Consider the following 15,639-nt stretch of genomic DNA (forward strand, 5'->3'; position numbering starts at 1 on the left):
TCTATGACTACGGCCCTACCAAATTCACGGTCCATTTTGGTCAGTTTTACAGTCATAGATTTAAAAAATTGTGAATTTCATGATTTCAGCTATTTAAATCTGAAATTTCACAGTGTTGTAATTGTAAGGGTGCTGACCGAAAAAAGAGTTGTGGGAAGTCACAAGGTTATAGTAGAGGGGATTGCAGTACTGCTACCTTACCTATGTGCTGGTCTGCTGATGGCACTTCCCTCAGATCTGGGCATCTGGAGAGTGGCAGTTGCTGGCCAGGAGCCCAGCTCTGAAGGCAGAGCCACCGCCAACAGCAGCACAGAAGTAAGGATGGCAACACCATACCAAGCCACTCTTACTTCTGCGCTGCTGCCTTCAGAGCTGGGCCTTCAGTCAGCAGCCACCACACTCTGGCTGGCGGCAGCTCAGCTCTGAATGCAGCAGCACAGAAATAGGGGTGGCCTGGTATGGTATTGCCATCCTTACTTTTGTGCTGCTGCTAGTGGGGTGCTGCCTTCAGAGCTGGGTGCCCAGCCCACAGCTGCCTCTCTCTAGCCACCCAGCTCTGAAGGCAGCACAGAAGTAAAGGTGGTAATACCGTGACCCCCCTAAAAATAACCTTGCAACCCCCCTACAACACCCTTTTGAGTCAGAACTCCCAATTTGAGAAATGCTGGTCTCCCCCGTGAACTCTGTATAGCACAGGGTAAAAGCACTCAAGAGTCCAGATTTCACGAGGTGAGACCAGATTTTGTGGTCTGTGATGTGTTTTTCATGGCCATGATTTTGGTAGGGCCCTATCTATGACCATTTCTGTTCTATATTTGGGGGTGGGTGGGAAGCAGGGTGATGTATTCATATTGTATGATGAAGATGAAAGACTCTGTATTCTAATAGTAACTCAGAAGGATGTTAAACAGCAGCTACTGTACCATAGGTGCCGGCTTCCTCTGGGTCCGGGGAGTTCTTAACCCCCCACTCTGCCCCAGGCCCCGCTCCACCCGACTGCTTCCCCCAAGTTCCCACCCCTGCCCTGCCTCTTCCCACTCCACCTCTTTCCCACCCAGTTCTTCCCCTCCCCACAGCATGCCCCATCCGCACTCCTCCCCCTCCCTCCCAGAGCCTCCTCATGCTGCAAAACAGCTGAATGCGGCAGGCAGGAGGCGCTGGGAGGGACGGGGAGGCACTGGGACAGGAGGGGGGAGCTGGCTGCCAGTGGGTGCTGAGCACCCACTAATTTTTGTCCATGGGTGCTCCAGCCCTGGAACACCCACAGAGTCGGTGCCTATGAGTTAGACATCTTTAAATCAGCAGGTCCAGGAATTTAAAAGAGCTGATTGAGGATGTCTGGGCTGTGAATGTTGGATTTCAATAAGTCTTAGAACACTGGAAAAGTTCCAAAGGACTGGAAGTAACCTAATATTGTGCCAATACTTTAAAAAGTAAACAGGATGACCTGGATATTATAGGACTGTTGATCCCAGGTAAATTAATGGAACAGCTGAGATGGAACTCAATTAGTAAAGAATTACAGTTAACACCAATCAACTTGGGTTTATGGCAAATCGATCTTATCAGTTTTGATATTTTTTATGAGATTACTAGTTTGGTTGATGAAGGTATAGTGTAGATGTAATATACTTGGCTTTCTGTAAGGCATTTGAATTGGTACTGCCGGGTATTTTGATTAGGAAACTAGACTGATTCAAAATCAACATGGCACATTAAATGAATTAAAAACTGACTAATGGATAGGTGTCAGAATGTAACTGTAAATGGGAAATCATCATTGTATTGCTAGTGGGGTCTATAGGGATTGGTTCTTGGCCCTACACTATTTAACATTTTTATCAGGGCACAATTTAGCAAGGGCTATGGCAAATTTGCCATCACTGGAAATGTTAAAATCAAGATTTGCTGTTTTTCTAAAAGATCTGCACTACTTCAACAAGGTATTTAATTCAGGGAAGCCCTATGGCCTGAGTTGGACAGGCGGTCAAACTAGATTACCACAAAAGTCCCTTCTGATAAGCTATGCAGGGAATCATTCCCGGGGTCTTGTTCCCGTATACTTCCACTGTGCCTAGGGTCTTGGATGGGTACATACTTGGGGCTGCTAGCCCTTCCCACTGCTCACACTGCTGTTTGCATTATATTTTAAACTAGCATTAGTATGTCTCCTTGAACTGGGAATCACACCCCAGCCTGAAGTGCAGATGTACCCTGTAGCAAATGGAGCTCTGCTCTTGAGTCTGACTCATTCTGGTCCCTTGCAATCTGTCTCATGGGGCTGCTGGACTCCAGTGTGCCCTGACACTCAGCCTGACATAACCTTTTATAGCCTGCCATTGTCGCCAGTCACCCCTTGCCATGCCCCTTACACACAGTCTCCCTGGGCACTGCACTCCAGAACGCCCCATCCGTGGCCTATAAATGCCTTTACAGCCAACCTAAGAGGAATGCTGGCCCCCAGTTTGCCTTCATGCAACCACTTTGACCCTTATAACCCATGCCAAGGGGTTGCTAGGCTTCAGAGGGCCCCATCCTTGACACTCACAACTCTCTGTAGCCCACTTCATGGGCCTCTAGATTGAAGGCTAATTGGTAGTTACAGGAAGTTGTATTTAAAACCATGTGGGATTCCTGGGTGAGTTATCCTACATTGCTACCCTCTAATTTTCTTCTAGCTCCTCTTGTGCTCTCTTTATTATTTAAAGTATGATGCAAAGCTCACTGAATTCACTGGAACACCAGGGGTCAATGTAGTAAAGAGTAATCCCTGCCCCCAAAGATCTACAATCTAGGTCATGGAAAGATACAGGAGGTGGATGAAACAAACGGAGGGACAGAAAGGGAGGGAACTACTTCCCTTTCCCATCTGTCTTCTTCCGGAGGGTCCAAGTAGGTGGGGGGGGATGGGGGGGAAGGACATAGGAAGCGAGGGACAGCCTCTTTTAGCAGCATAATATTCTTGATTTCAAGAAAACAGTGTGCTCTGATTCCTGGAAACTGTTTTAATCAGAAACAATACAACATAAAAAGGAAAAGAGAAATACTTCTTTCCCCGCCCAAATTTAAGAACCGCATCAGTAAGCACTCCAAGGGTTCAAACAAACAGCAAAAATAGGAAGTTCAGAGTCTGAGCGTCACACTCCAACTTCAGAGCGTTCAGGACTGTGTCTGCTCCCTGGAAGGAGGCATATGGGGTGTGGAAGCCCGCAGAGGGCAAAAGGTGCAGGAGATACCCCAGCTTCATTGTTTCCCAGAGGGATCCATTCCAGTTTTGGACAGCCATGGTCAATGCTGATTCCTGTATGTGTAAAGGCGCTCCAGCTGCCAGAGAGTGAGAACTGAGGGGGTCAGCAATCCACCTGCTGTGAGGCAGCTGTCCCACCGGCAGCTCTTGGCTCAGGTGAGGAAACTCTGCCTTTACTGGGGAAAGGGTACATGCAGAGAGAGCCTGTCCCCAGACAGACAAGGGCTCATGAGCTCTGGAGCCATTAGTCACAGTGGAATCTCTTCTCTGTGATGAATGTTCTCTTGTCTAGCAGGCTATATCTATCAAAGGAAATGGCATTTAGGAAGCTGGGGGTTGTTTTGGGTGAATCCCCTTCTCCATGTTCCCCCAAGTGGGAAAAAACCACAGACCAGACATCCCCAGAGCACAGAGGCTTGGCTCTGTGGCTGTGCCCAAGGTGGGGTGGGTCTGTTACACTCTTTAGAGAGCAGTAATATGGGAGCACATTCTCCAGTGGTGCAACTCCTTTCACTTCAGTGAAGAATTTGGCCCATGGGCTTTACATCACCGAATTCAATGCTAGATCCCACAAAAAGAAACAATAAATCTCCTTTGGGATTGTGCCTGTGAAGTGGGTCCCAAAGCAATTCCAGGGGAGCTGGCTGCAAACTGCCAGTTGGAATCACTTCAAAGCAATTCTCTCGAGGGGTGTCGCTGGAGGAGAAGCATGTGGGGGAGAATCCTAGAACTGAAGGAACATGAAGACTGAATCCCCATCTCATCCCAAGAGAGGGGAGATGTATCTGAGTGGGGGAGATGGGGCGGGATAGGGTAGGATGGTGAGTCTCCAGGGCAGGCTTGCGAACAAATGAAAAGCTGTGTATGTGTGCGGGGGAAGCCCAGTGGTGAATGAACATGGAGATTGAATTCCCCTCTCTCCTGCAATGAACTGGTCCTGGAAATAAATTTTATTCTCCAGCCTGTGTCCTAGAGTCAGGGGTGGCTCCAGGCTCTAGCACGCCAAGAGCGTGGTTGGGGTGGCAAGCCACAGGGGGTGCTCTGCCAGCGCCGTGAGGGCACCCTGCCTGCTATGCTTGGGGCAGCAAAATCCCTAGAGCCGCCCCTGCCTACAGGAGGTCTGACTAGGTGACTTAATGGTCCCTTGTGGCCTTGATGGATCAGTGAAAGGTCCCTTCAGTGCAGGAGGGGAGGTTTTCTGTCTCACAGAAGGTCCCAAGCTCTTCCACTTGACCATCAGAGCTTGGCTTCAACATTCAACAGGTGACAAGGAGTTAACAAGTGTGAGTGCAAGAACCTCAGGCCGGTGACCAGCCCAGAGCACAGGGAGCAGGACTGAACTGGTGGGCTCAGGCTGGTATGAACATGAAGGCATTCTGCAGTGCTCTTCTGGCTCTGTGTTGGGCTTTCAGAGTTGGAGAATCGCGAGGTGAGTTTCAGTTTCTTTTCCTCTTCTTTTTCTTTCCTACCCTTTTTATCATCTTCCCTCCCCTCCTTCCAGTCCCTTTACTCTTCTCCATTCACTTTTCTTCTTTCCCCCTTTCCTCTGCTGGACTGCTCCCTCTGCCATTCCAGATGCTTATGTTGGTGATTAGACTGACAGGCAAGATGGTGATTGTTTATGTGAATGGGTGGTATGGTAAATGGATGGAAATGCGGATGGACTTATAGATGGGAGGGTGCATGGATGAATGGAGAAATGGATGGATGGAGAAGTGATGGATGATTGGATGGAGAAGTGGATGGATGGAAGAGGAGGAGAGTGAGTGGATGGATGGATGGACCTGTGGGCTATTGTGCAAATGTGTGAACAAGCTGGCTGGTGAGTAGGTGGATGAACTGGAGGTGTAGTGCAGGGATAGACAGACCCCTGAAGAAGAGTGAAGGGCTAGAATGACATGTAGATTCAGGTGGGAGTGTAAGTGACCGAATATCCATTTGGAGGTGTGGACAAATGGGAGGATGACTCTGTGAGGTGTGTGAGGAAGAGAGACTGAGAGGAGGGGGGAAATGTGAGGGGCAGGGAGACAGAGCAAGTCACCAGTGTCAATGTCAAAGACTCACGTCTAGGGGTGTCCATCCCTCTGAACCGTCTTAGTTCCTTCTTTACCGCTGCAGAGAACAAACAAGACCCTCTGTCATGTCCATTGACTGCTACCGTTTCTAGGTTTAATCTCCCATCTGTGCACAGTTAGAGCTAGTTCAGGGGTGGACAAATTTTTTGGCCCAAGGGTCGCATGTGCATATGGAAATGGTGTGGTGGGCCATGAATGTTCACAAAATCGGGGATTAGGGTCTGGGTTTGGGCTGAGGGCTCTGGCGGGGGGTCAGAAATGGGGAGTTCAGAGTGTGGAGCTGGAGCTCCAGGCTGGGGGAGGGGGTTGGGGTGCAGGGTCCAGATGTGGTGCGTGCTCTGGGCTGGGGCTGGGGATGAGGGGTTGTGGGTGCAGGAGGGTTATCTGGGCTGGGACCGAGGGGTTCAGAGGGTGGGAGGAGGATCAGGGCTAGGGCAGGGGGTTGGGGCATAGGAAGGTGTCAGGGGTGCAGGCTCCAGGTGGCACTTACCTCAAGCAGCTCCTGGAAGTAACAGCATGTCCCCCCTCCAGCTCCTACATGGAGGTGCAGCCAGGTGGCTTGAAACATTGCCCCATCCGCAGGTGCTGCCCCTGCAGCTCCCACTGTCCGCAGTTCCCAATGGGAGCTGTGGGTGTGGCGCTTGGGGCAGGGGCAGCATACGTAGCCCCCTGGATGCCTCTATGCATAGGAGCTGGAGGGGGGACATGCCGCTACTTCCAGGAGCCACACAGAGCATGCACGGAGCACGGCATGCATGGAGCAAGGCACGTCCCGGACCCTGCTGCCTGTCGGGAGATCAAGGGCTGGATTAAAATATCTGAAGGGCTGGATGTGACCTCTGGGCTGTAGTTTGCCCACCCCTGAGCTAGTTGTTTGTCGCTTGTTCTAAGGCCTGGGCTACACTAGCGGGGTTGTGTGAACTAAGATACGCAACTTTAGCTATGCTATTCACATAGCTGAATTAAAAGTATCTTAGTTCGACTTACCTGGCCATCCTCACGGCGGCGAGTTGATTGCCGCAGCTCCCCCGTCAACTCCACTTACTCCTCCTGCTGAGGTGGAGTACGGGCGTCAATTAGCGGATCGATTTATTGCATCCAGATGAGATGCGATAAACTGATCCCCGATACATTGAACAGTACCCACCGATCCGGCGGCTAGTATAGACGTCCCTAAGTCAGTGTACCTTAGAGAGGGAGGAATTTCTCCGAATTCCACAATGTTCCCTCTGAGCCCCTGCTGCCCCAGCTCTGCACCAAGCCCAGACCCCGTACAGACCCTAAAATTGGTTTCAGAGCAGGTGCCTTATGCACATCTCTCTTTCCAGAGGTGGATGTGCATGTCTGATGTCTGCTGTGGTGGGGCAATCACGCTCCCCAGCCCAGTGTGCTATTGGCAGGGCTTTCACCTCTCACACGCTCAGGGAAAGATACCCAAGTCTCCAGGCCTATCTGACCTCCGAGGCCATTAAGCTATGTGATCCATTCTCAGGTCCAAATCCCATGCTCACACCAGGTGAGCCCTCTTCATTGTCGAGTCCTTCACTTGGGCCTTAGAAGCATTTTGTGTCATGGCGTGACATGTGACATGTTAAATAGTGTATTACTGCTAGCGACACCTCCTGAAATAATGCAACAATAATAAAGCAGTCCAGGAGAAGGAATGGAGGCGGTTGGTGGGCACCCTCCCGTATGCAGAGGAGGTTGTCTGACTAATGACACTGTGAGGACGCTCATGCCCCCCCCCCCCCCCCCGCCCGCCCGCCCGCCCATGGACACGGCTTTCACCAGGACAACTCCTACAATGTGAATCAGGACTGCCAACCTCCAGTGTTCAGAAATCAAGGGTCAGGCCCAAAAAATCCCGAGAGTGACTTAAATATCATGAGATTTGAATGAGAATACAGCTTGGTTGGGGTTGACTTGTCATTTGGTGTTGGTGTATTTAGGGATCATCCTTCAAGCTTCTCTTCCCTGCTGTGTAGGTCAGACACTTACTTTTTGTACATGAAAAGTGAGATTCTCGGGTAATAACCTCAGTGCAGATGTTGGGGCTTTTAAGAAAAACACTCAGTAGCCCGAGGCTTATGATAGATTCACACAAGTTGGCCAGACTGTGAATGCACAGGGACGATTCTCTCATTATCACAGCTCCTGGTAAGTAAACCTCTCTTTTCCAGCCTCTGGACTGTGAGCATCGGGGAGGTGGAGGTTTTCGTCCATGACCTCCCTGACACAGGAGCTCACTGACATGCGAGGGACTCCCAGGACAGTTTACCCATTCGCGCCTCGTTCCCCCATCTTTGCCCTTCCCCACCATGGCACCGGTGTGCACATCCTATTATTCCTCACTGCCCATCTCTATGACGCACCGGCAGTGTTGTGCTTTCCTTCCCCCTGCAGAGAGCCTCCCGATGCAGAGCCTGCGCTGCTACAATGACTACACGTCCCAGCTGACCTGCACATGGCAGGAATGCACAGCAGCACGACGCTTCCTCAATGTGACTCTTTACCATGAGGACAATTTAAACAAGTAAGTGCCTGACCCCTGCTCTGCTGCAGAAGGACACAAGAGGCCTGTGGCTGTTGAACCTAAGAGGTGGGAATGGGAGGAGGGAAAAGGATCCAAGCTGACAGCCAGGCTTTGAGGAGCACGTGGACACTTGTGCTGGCCCTGCTGGGGGTGAAAGTTGGAGACTCTTTTAGGTCTGCATTGGGACGATGGGGAGATACAGGAAGGTGCACTGATCAGTTTATTTTCATTACTTTTTCTATCACTCTCCCTTGATATGTCTGGGGGATCCCAGGTGTGAGTGATGGCAGGGCCTGTTAGCTTACTGTACCTGGAGGGGAGAAATAGACATTAGAGTACAGCTGGGTTGAAGAGAGAAGGATGGTTACCCACTCCCAAACTTTCCCCTGGATCTTCTTTGTTGCAGGGTCAGAAGGAACATAGCTCTGGTGAGGTCAGGTTTGCAAAATAAGGATGGGTGGAGAGACTGTGAAAAGAGGGAAGTGGTTATGTAAAGTTGCGCAATCGGGTTTCCGCCCAGAGTTACTGGGCTGTGTACCTCAGTATCTGCCCACTACATCTGTTTCCTTTAAAGAGGGGAACTGAGCCATCAGGCCTGGAGGGCTGTGATGGGCAGAAAGGGAGAGGGACAGAAGGAGAGATATGGAAAGCAAGAGATGGGGAGAGTGAAGATCAGGGTTTAAGAGTGGGGGAAAGTGGTGGAGAATAGGAAGGTATCATCTCTCTTGTCTTTTCGGGAAGAGATGCTGAAATCATTAGTGGCTTGATCTCATGCCTATTGAAGTCAGTGGAAGAACTCCCACAGACTTCACTGTGCTTTGGGTTGGGACCTAAGTGAGCCCATCACCTCTGGAAAAAAAAACCATACAAGGACTTGACCCTTGAGAGAATGCTTTGGAGTCCAATCAGACGAGCTGTGAGGATGGATCCTGGGATGAGCATGAACTAGTCAGACAACATGGACATTACTGCTAGCAATATGCCCATGAAATACAGCTCTCTACTTATCCTTCACCGCACACAAGCACGCCACTACCACCAAGATGGCCCAGTCTTTGGATGAGACCAGCTCATGTGTGAAGAACAGCTGGCTGAAGCTGAACCAGAGCAAGATAGAGGTGATGCTGGTGGGCAGAGGAAAGCATTTTGAAGAGTTTGCAGCCACAGTGCAGTCTCTCTTGGCTGAAGTCACATACCCACAATCAGTCAGTTCAGTCCATCACTGAGGAGTACTCACAGATTCCTCACTGACCCTAAGCTCTCACATAGCAGTGCCAGCAAATAACGCTTTTTATCATCTTTGGTTGGCTGGGAGACTCGGTCCCATCCTGGTGGACCTGGCTTCAGTTATTCACACCTTTGTCATTTCTTGGCTGGACCACAGCAAGGCAAATACCTGGGCATGAAACCTTCAGTGTATAGGAAACTCCAACTAGTACAGAACACTGCAATGTGTCTCCTCAGCAACACAGGCTATCGGGAACTCACCACCACTGTTCACTGGCTTCCCACAGAATTTCAAATGAAGTTAAAGGTCTTGTCCTTATCTTCAAGGCTCTCCAGGGTTGGAGCCCAAGCTATCTAACGGGCCATCTAATGTTCTGGAACAAAAATTGTGGTTGACAGCTCCACTCCTCTGGCACAATGGAATTCTTGTCACTAAGAGTAACACTTATCTGTGCTGGAGACAGAGCTTTCTCAGGGGTCAGTCTGAGACTTGAATCAACTTCCATGGGAACTTAACAAGTGTCACAACCTCACCACCTTCCACTCCGAGTGCAAGGCAATCTCTTTGACATGCCTTTGCTAATATAAATACACAGCAACATGTATATGTTTAAAAAAAAAATCCCTACCAACACAAGACACTACACTTCATATGCTTTTCCTCCTGGGAAGAGGATGAGAGACACGCCCACAGATGACAGATGTGAAGTCACATTGCTTAATGATCTTCTCAAAGGCGCTCAGATGCTACAGTGATGAGCACAGCATAAGAATCTATATAGACTAGAACAGAATGTGGGGAAGGTTTCAGGAGCCTAATTTGGGATTTTCTATCTGTACCTAAATCAGCTTCTCCTAGGTCTCTCTTTTCACACACAGTAACAGCACACAGATGCCATGTGAGCCTCAGCGAACCAAGAGGTTGCCTGACTGCCAGGACTCCTGTGTCTCCTGGAGCTGCCACAGGAACAGCACCCTTTTTGCAATTGGGGTGCACGACAGATACACTTTCAAACCCGATCAGTTGCTGCAGGCCGAGCTGAACGTCAGCCTCTTCCAGAATGGTAAGGGCAAGACACCCACCTCTCTCTTTGCTCCAGGAATATTTGAGATCCTTTGAAATTAATACTTCTTCCTCTGCCCTGATCCCCTAACCCTAGTCAAGAATCCTGATCGCTAACCTTTAACCTTACTTCCGCATGCCAGCCTATTATCTTGCCAGGAATAGTTTCATTTCCACTGTGAGGCCTGTGCTCCTGTTTCTCACTTAGAGGATGATGGATGGATCGATTCCTTCCTTACCGACCTACAATGGAAAAGCCAAACGTATTCCTCCCAGTTGACCCACCCCCTTGCTCTGGCTGAGTGTCTCTGTCATTAGGAAAAAACTGATCTCAAACAAACCTTTTTACTCAGAAAAATATTCAGTAATATGTATTCACCTTTAAATTAATACTGCACTCATGTCCCTATTACCCTTCTGTTCTGTTCACCACCATTTTTACTATGGCCTTGGCAATTCCACCTGTTACAATGCCAAGTGCCAACAGGATAAGAATTAAACAGGCCCTCTGCCCACTCTCCATCCTCATCTACTAATAACCGCAACCTGTGTTTTCCCTTCTCATTTCCAGTCCAGCCCTTCCCGCCTCAGAAGCTCTGGATCAACGTCACAGAAGCAGGTGACTTCTTGCTGGCCTGGGAAGCAGCAGAAGGGAGTAAGGGAAACCACTGGGTGCATGATGAATTGGAGTTTGAAGTGACCTACAGGAGGGAATGGGAATCCTGGGAGGTAGGCATGAGATGTGCTTAGGCATTGGCATGTGCTGTTCTTGGTTGCACCTTTTAGAGGGTAGAAAACAACCCTTGCAATCCTCTGAAACCTGCTTGGCTGCTGCTGAACCCAACTGATCCTCTGAAACCTGAATGGCCCAGAGGATGGGTCCGTGCACGCTGCAGCTAGCTGTGTGCACATCTTACAATTCTTCTTCGAGTGAGTGCTCATATCCATTCCAGTTAGGTGTGCGCGCCGCGCGTGCACATTCGTCGGAAGACTTTTTACCCTAGCAACTCCAGTGGACCGGCAGGTCGCCCCCTAGAGTGGCGCCGCCATGGCGCTCGATATATACCCCTGCCGGCCCACCCGCTCCTCAGTTCCTTCTTACCACCGTGTCGGTCGTTGGAACTGTGGAGCACAGCATAGCTGTCCTCCGCGTCCCTAGCTCTCCTTCGTTTCACTGTTCTCATAGTTATAGATAGTTGTAAATAGTTGTAAATTGTAGTTAGTTATTGTTAATTGTAGTATAGTTTGTATATACTTATTAGCGGGTTTGGGCTGTAGCCCTTCCCTGCGCCCGGCACCGGGCCCATGCCTGGTTCGCCGGGGTTCAAGCAATGCTCGGCCTGTAAAAAGCCGATGCCGACCAGCGATGCCCACGACGCCTGTCTGAAGTGCCTGGGGGAATCGCACATTTCAGACAAGTGCCGCATCTGTAAGGATTTTAAGCCTTGGACAAAAAAGGAGAGGGACCAGAGGTTAAGGAGTCTCCTAATGGAAGCGGCACTTAATCCTGTGGCCTTGACGCAGAGCGCCGGCTCCGCGCCGGCACCGGAAAGACACCCCGGCACCGACCTTCCCCGGCACCGGGACCCGAAGCAAGATCCTCAAAGTCTGCGACTCCATCCTTGCAGGCTCGAGCGGAGCGCCCGGCACCTACCTCGGCCGCGGCACCACCAGCAGGGATTCCGTCGACTCCGGGCCCCGGAGGTCCATCGACTCCGGTCCCTCCTACCTCCCCTATAAGATCTGGGGTTGAGCTATTGGTCCCTTCGACGCCAGAGACTTTCACTTCGGCGCGGGACCTAATTGCTCTCATGGAGCCTACCCAGTCTCAACCCCCGGTATCCCCAGTGCGGGTCATATCCAGAGGCAAGCCTGCGACAATGCGAGTGCCGTCTCCGGACTCGCCCGGCCGGCACCGATCCCCTTCGAGGTCCCGGCACCGTGGACGTTCTCGCTCCAGGCGCCGTTTGCAGTCCCGGCACCGCTCCCCTCGGCAGTACCGGTCGCACTCGTGGCGCCGGTCATCCTCCAGACAGTCTCGCTACTCCTGGCACCGGTTTGGATTGAGTCGCCGCTACCGGCACCGAGACTCCAGGAGCCGTTCCCGTCAGCGATCAGCACCCCGGTCGACCTCCCAGCACCTAGCTGGTGGCAGGTCCCGGTCCCAGTCGACCTCCCGGCACCGCGCCGGAGGCAGGTCCCGGTCCCGATCCCGATCCCAGCACCGGTACGATTCCCGGTACTGGTCCCCGGCACCGAGAAGATCGTCGGCGTCGAGACCTAGGGAGCCCTACCAGCCACATTCGGCCCCACCATGGCCCTCCCGGCAGCCGTCTGTCTCATCGCAGACAGACAGCATGTACGCCCTAGACGCAGACAGACCCGCGGCCCTCTTCCATGACCCTCCTCCGCAGGATCAGGGACCGCAGCAGTGGGGTTTCTGGACGCCCTGGGCGTACCATCAAGCCCAGGGCCCTCAACACATTCCACCTCAGCCTGTGACGTCTGAGCACAGGGCTCCGGAGGCCTCGTTGTCTCACCCTCCCCCCTCTCCGGCAGGGGAAGACCGATCCAACTAGCAGGGCCCTGAGCTCCCTCCGGAATCAGAGGTGCTGGTACAGACGGAGCCCCCCATGGACCCACTCCTACCGGGGGTCTCCTCGTTGTCCTCCCCCGATGAGGCAGTGGCGGGAACGTCATCCTCCAGTCCTCCCCCACTCGACCTCAGGGTGCACCAGGACCTCCTCAGGCGTGTAGTGCAAAACTTGAACTTGCAGGCTGAGGAGGTTTCGGAAATCGAAGATCCTGTGGTGAGCATTCTCTCAGCAGATGCTCCCACCAGAGTCGCCCTTCCCTTTATCAGGACTATCCAAGCCAATGCTAATACCATCTGGCAATCACCGGCCTCCATCCCTCCTGCTGCACGCGGGGTGGAGCGCAAGTATATGGCACCCTCCAAAGGTTATGAGTACCTGCATATACACCCAACCCCGTGCTCCCTCGTCGTGCAGTTTGTGAACGAGAGGGAGCGCCACGGGCAGCAGGCCCCAGCACCGAAGTCCAAGGAGGCGAGGCGTATGGACCTGCTAGGCTGGAAGGTCTACTCGGCGGGCGCCCTCCAACTCAGGGTCTCTAACCAACAGGCCCTCCTTAGCCGCTATGCCTATAACTCCTGGGTGTCAGCCGATGAGTTCAAGGAGTTGTTGCCTCAGGATGCGTGTCAAGAATTTGCGGCAATTCTTGATAAAGGCAAGAAGGTTGCAAGAACTTCATTGCAGGCATCCTTGGACGTGGCAGACTTGGCCGCCAGAACTCTGGCTTCCGGGGTTACAATGCGCCGCATCTCCTGGCTACAGGTTTCTGGCCTTCCTCCGGAGCTCCAACACACCATCCAGGACCTCCCGTTCGAAGGTCAGGGCCTGTTTTCAGAGAAGACGGACCCCAGGCTGAAAAGCCTGAAAGACAATAGGGTCATCTTGCGCTTCCTAGGGATAAACATGCCTGGGACGCAGCGTAGACCCTTCCTGCCGCAACAGCAACCGCAGCGCCGGCCCTATCCCCAGTTCGCCAGCGGCAGGACTTTAGTAGACGCCGAAGCAGAAATGACCGACGCAGACAATCGGGCAACCAAGGGGGGCAGAATCAGGGCTCCTCTAAAGCCCCACCTGGCCCAAAACCTTCATTTTGAAGGTGCGCCCGAGGACGCTGTACCAGTTTCCCCCTCGGATCCGTCCCCCTCGTTTTCCAACTGCCTTTCGTTCTTCCTCCTGGCGTGGACCCAAATAACTTCCGACCGTTGGGTCTTATGCACTGTGCAAACGGGATACCGTCTGCAATTTATTTCATACCCTCCCTCCCGCCCCCCCCCGGTCCCTCTTCAGAGACCCCTCTCACGAGCTATTCCTCCTTCAGGAGGTGCGGACGCTCCTCGACAAAGGAGCCATAGAGGCGGTTCCGGAGAACGAGAAGGGCAAAGGGTTTTATTCCCGCTATTTTCTGATCCCCAAGGCCAAGGGAGGCCTCAGACCTATCCTCAACTTGCGGGAACTGAACAAACATATGGTGAAGTTGAGATTCCACATGGTATCCCTGGGGACCATTATCCCATCGCTGGATCCTGGAGACTGGTACGTCGCCCTCGACATGCAGGACACTTATTTTCATATAGCCATTTTTCCGCAGCACAGACGCTTCCTTCGTTTCGTGGTCGACCGCCACCATTATCAATTTGCAGTCCTCCCATTTGGCCTCTCCACGGCCCCGAGGGTATTCACGAAATGCATGGCGGTCGTCGTCGCATATCTTCAGCGCAGTCGCATACACGTATTCCCCTATCTCGACGACTGGCTGGTTCGAGGCACGTCAGAGTCGCAGGTCCGCAACCACGTCCGCGAGATCAGCAGACTCTTTGGAGCTTTGGGCCTCATTATCAACGTGGACAAGTCCACTCTGCTCCCCATGCAGAGGATAGAGTTCATCGGGGCCATTCTGGACTCCACCTTGGCCAGGGCCATTCTGCCACTGCCCAGGTTCCAGTCGCTGTCAGCCATCATTCGGCGCCTACAGACGGCACCCTTGACCTCTATAAGGACGTGCCTAACCCTCTTAGGCCACATGGCGGCCTGCACCTTTGTTACGGGTTATGCGCGGCTTCGCATGAGGCCCCTCCAGTCTTGGCTTATCACACAATACCGTCCGGCCAGGCATCGGCTGGACGCGGTTATCACCATCCCCCCAGGAGGTATTGGATTCCCTCCGGTGGTGGCTAGACCAGTCCGTAGTGTGTGCAGGGCTCCCGTTTCATCCGCCCCAACCCTCGGTATCCCTAACAATGGATGCCTCCGACCTGGGCTGGGGGGCCCACCTCGGAACCCTGAGGACGCATGGCCAGTGATCCCCTCAGGAAGTGGCCCTCCACATCAACATACAGGAGTTGAGAGCGGTCCGTCTTGCTTGCCAAGCGTTCTTCCATCAGCTTCAAGGTCGCTGTGTCTCGGTATTCACTGACAACACGACGACCATGTACTATATCAACAAGCAGGGCGGCACGAGATCCTCTCCCCTATGTCAGGAGGCGATACGGCTCTGGGACTTTTGTATAGCCCACTCCATTCACCTCATGGCTTCCTTTCTCCCCGGAGTACGGAACACGCTGGCAGACCATCTGAGCGGATCCTTCCTTTCGCACGAATGGTCCCTTCGCCTGGACGTCGCCCTCTCACTCTTCCAGAGGTGGGGTTATCCCCGGCTGGACCTCTTCGCGTCCAGAGGGAACAGGAAACGCCAGATGTTCTGCTCTTTTCAAGGGCGAGAACCAGGGTCGGTAGCGGACACCTTCCTTATCCCATGGATGACTCACCTGCTCTATGCGTTCCCTCCATTCCCGCTTGTCCACAAGGTCCTTCTGAAGGTGCGCAGGGACAGGGCCCGCTTGATTATGATAGCTCCAGCGTGGCCCAGGCAGCATTGGTATCCGATGTTGCTGGATCTGTCT

At 52.5% G+C, this 15,639-nt stretch overlaps 1 protein-coding gene across 1 annotated transcript in view; it reads left to right on the plus strand.

Annotated features, from left to right (window-relative positions):
• Window positions 1-3,064: 3,064 nt before the first annotated feature.
• The window catches only part of LOC115642161 (cytokine receptor common subunit beta-like), a 35,349-nt gene continuing 22,774 nt past the window's right edge, over window positions 3,065-15,639 (plus strand). Inside the window, exons 1-5 of the mRNA XM_030545605.1 lie at window positions 3,065-3,403; window positions 4,511-4,676; window positions 7,726-7,855; window positions 9,962-10,146; window positions 10,717-10,874. Coding sequence (XP_030401465.1) covers window positions 4,607-4,676; window positions 7,726-7,855; window positions 9,962-10,146; window positions 10,717-10,874 — 543 coding nt within the window. The 5' untranslated portion in view covers window positions 3,065-3,403; window positions 4,511-4,606. The remainder of the gene's footprint in view (window positions 3,404-4,510; window positions 4,677-7,725; window positions 7,856-9,961; window positions 10,147-10,716; window positions 10,875-15,639) is intronic.

This window comes from Gopherus evgoodei, chromosome 1 (genome assembly GCF_007399415.2).
Source record: "Gopherus evgoodei ecotype Sinaloan lineage chromosome 1, rGopEvg1_v1.p, whole genome shotgun sequence".
Taxonomy (NCBI): Eukaryota; Metazoa; Chordata; order Testudines; family Testudinidae; genus Gopherus; species Gopherus evgoodei.